We start from the raw sequence: 2,124 nt of genomic DNA, 5'->3' as shown, positions 1-2,124 counted from the left end.
TTCTAGTATTGCACCAGCCCCGGTTTTTTGCTAAGCCATTAAGCTAGGTTAGATTAGGTTCACTTGGCAAATTGGGGGTGATAAACACAATGAGATAATTTTCAAGAAAATTCTGTGGTTAGTTTTTAAGATATGGCGTCCCGCTTTTTTCAGGGAAAGGTCCCGGTACTCGGTTACATCTCGGGAAAATGCTTCCTGGCTAACTCCTCTTGCGTATATATTCAGATCCCATCACTCTCCAAACCTTTCGGTTCAATAAAAGCATTTTTTTTTTCTTTATGCAAGCCTCGAACTTTCCTTCCTTGGCAATTATCAAATACCTGACATTTCTTTTAAACTGAATGATTGATCTCTTTTTCTCTATTCTGTCATCCAATGAAATTCCGTAGAACATTCTATAAGCGGAAAGCCATCGTTTGCATGCGTTACAAAGAGGGTACGAATGAACAAACGCGCGAACTTTTGTCAGGGCAAAAAAGTTAAATGCTTCGCGGGAGATCTTAATAACCAACCTATTATATACAGGTTACATACAGGTCGTGGTTCATTCATTTGGCTCCACCTTTTCGTAGGATACACTTTCACTGCGAGCCACACAATGACTCTCCTTGAATTTCTCCCTTTATGGAATATCTCCCGAAGGCGATTCCAATTTCTGAATATAGTGAACTGAATATAGAATTTAGGCCAAAGGCAAACAGTGGGACCTATGAGGTCATTCAGCGCTGAAACGGAAATTGACAGTGAAAGGTTTGAAAGGTGTAAGAGGGGAAAAATCTCAAAGCTACACAATGAATCAATTGTTAGGAGAGGGTGGAAAGTAAGAAGGAAGAAAGAGAATATGAAAGGAGGTACAGTAAAAGAAATGAGAGTGGGTGCAGCTAGGGGCCGAGGGGACGCTGCAAAGAACCTTAAGTAATGCCTAAAGTGCACCGCACGAGGTGCACTGACGGAACTACCCCCCTACGGAGGAATTCCACTTAGACGATGCAAATAGGGATGGGGGTAACTAAGAATGGTGTTAAGATCCAGGTAAGCTGCCCACTGAGCAGGTAGAATACGTATTCCCATTATACCGAAATTTAAGCTGAAGAGCATTGCGTCTGAACATCTGGGGAAGCTGAACGGTCCCTGAAGAGACCCGGGAATCTATCATACTTCAGGACACTCGACTGGAATCTGAGGAAAAAAAATCTGCATCGATGTAATGTAACCCTCTTACTTTTATTTAATCTTGAGGAGTAATATTGCTTTCAAAATGAAGAGGCCATTTGCCCTTGTTATTGATGGTATTATTAATCTCCGTATCGAAAATCGTCTTTGTAAGAAATTATGGCATGATTTTATACCACTGTCGCTTTCAAAGTAGGTACTGTTACTCTCACATTTTCCTATGAACAACATTGATATTTATAGCTATTAGCCTTCCCTTCTGGTTTTTGTAATTTTGATTATTATTAATACTCTTCTTGTTCTTAGGGCTTAACTGTCATGTTTTCCACTTAGAGCAAATGATAGACAAAGTAATTCCTTGAACAACGCACCTGGGCTAACTTTGGTTTGCCGTGCGGGAAGAGCAAACCAAAACGTAACTCCCTCTGATGTTTTGACCTCAGGAATTTATTTTCCTTTTTTTTTTATCTCTCTCTCTTATATCCTCGGCAGGGTAAGCTCCTCCATGGAAGCCGTGGCTGAATCCAAGGCAACCGCGGATGTCAGTGCCCCGACTTACGTACAGGTTTACAAGGACGATTCTGTCGATACCAAGACACTGGAATGAAATGAGGGTCAACAAGCGCAAGAGTAATCTTCCTTTGAAAGTGTCGGAGGGTCAGCGAGCCTAAAATGATTTATGGAGGGAGTTTCACCTACATTAAAATGATGCCATGCTCAAGACAATGAAGTGTTTTATCTGATTCCTTCTGATACATGAAAAATGATGATATTCATTATAATCATTATAATTACGGAGATGATCGTTTTGACACGAGAAAATTACATTTTCTCGAATGAATACCGCGGCCGAATTAAAAACACAAGATACGACTAGTTTATAAGAACAACTTCTAAGAGACGTTAATTAAAAAAAAAATATTCAGGCTATTCGTAAATACACTCGACAAT

At 40.1% G+C, this 2,124-nt stretch overlaps 1 protein-coding gene across 1 annotated transcript in view; it reads left to right on the top strand.

Moving 5' to 3' along the window:
- Positions 1 to 1,899, top strand: part of LOC136843895 (uncharacterized) — a 6,778-nt gene extending 4,879 nt beyond the window's left edge. The window contains exon 3 of the mRNA XM_067112776.1: positions 1,666 to 1,899. Within this exon, the coding sequence (XP_066968877.1) occupies positions 1,666 to 1,780 (115 nt within the window). The 3' untranslated portion in view covers positions 1,781 to 1,899. The remainder of the gene's footprint in view (positions 1 to 1,665) is intronic.
- The last annotated feature ends 225 nt before the right edge of the window (positions 1,900 to 2,124 follow it).

Source organism: Macrobrachium rosenbergii, chromosome 12 (assembly GCF_040412425.1).
Source record: "Macrobrachium rosenbergii isolate ZJJX-2024 chromosome 12, ASM4041242v1, whole genome shotgun sequence".
In the NCBI taxonomy this organism is placed as follows: domain Eukaryota; kingdom Metazoa; phylum Arthropoda; class Malacostraca; order Decapoda; family Palaemonidae; genus Macrobrachium; species Macrobrachium rosenbergii.
Note: the sequence above shows the minus strand (reverse complement) of the source record. Positions and strands in the feature narration are given on the sequence as shown.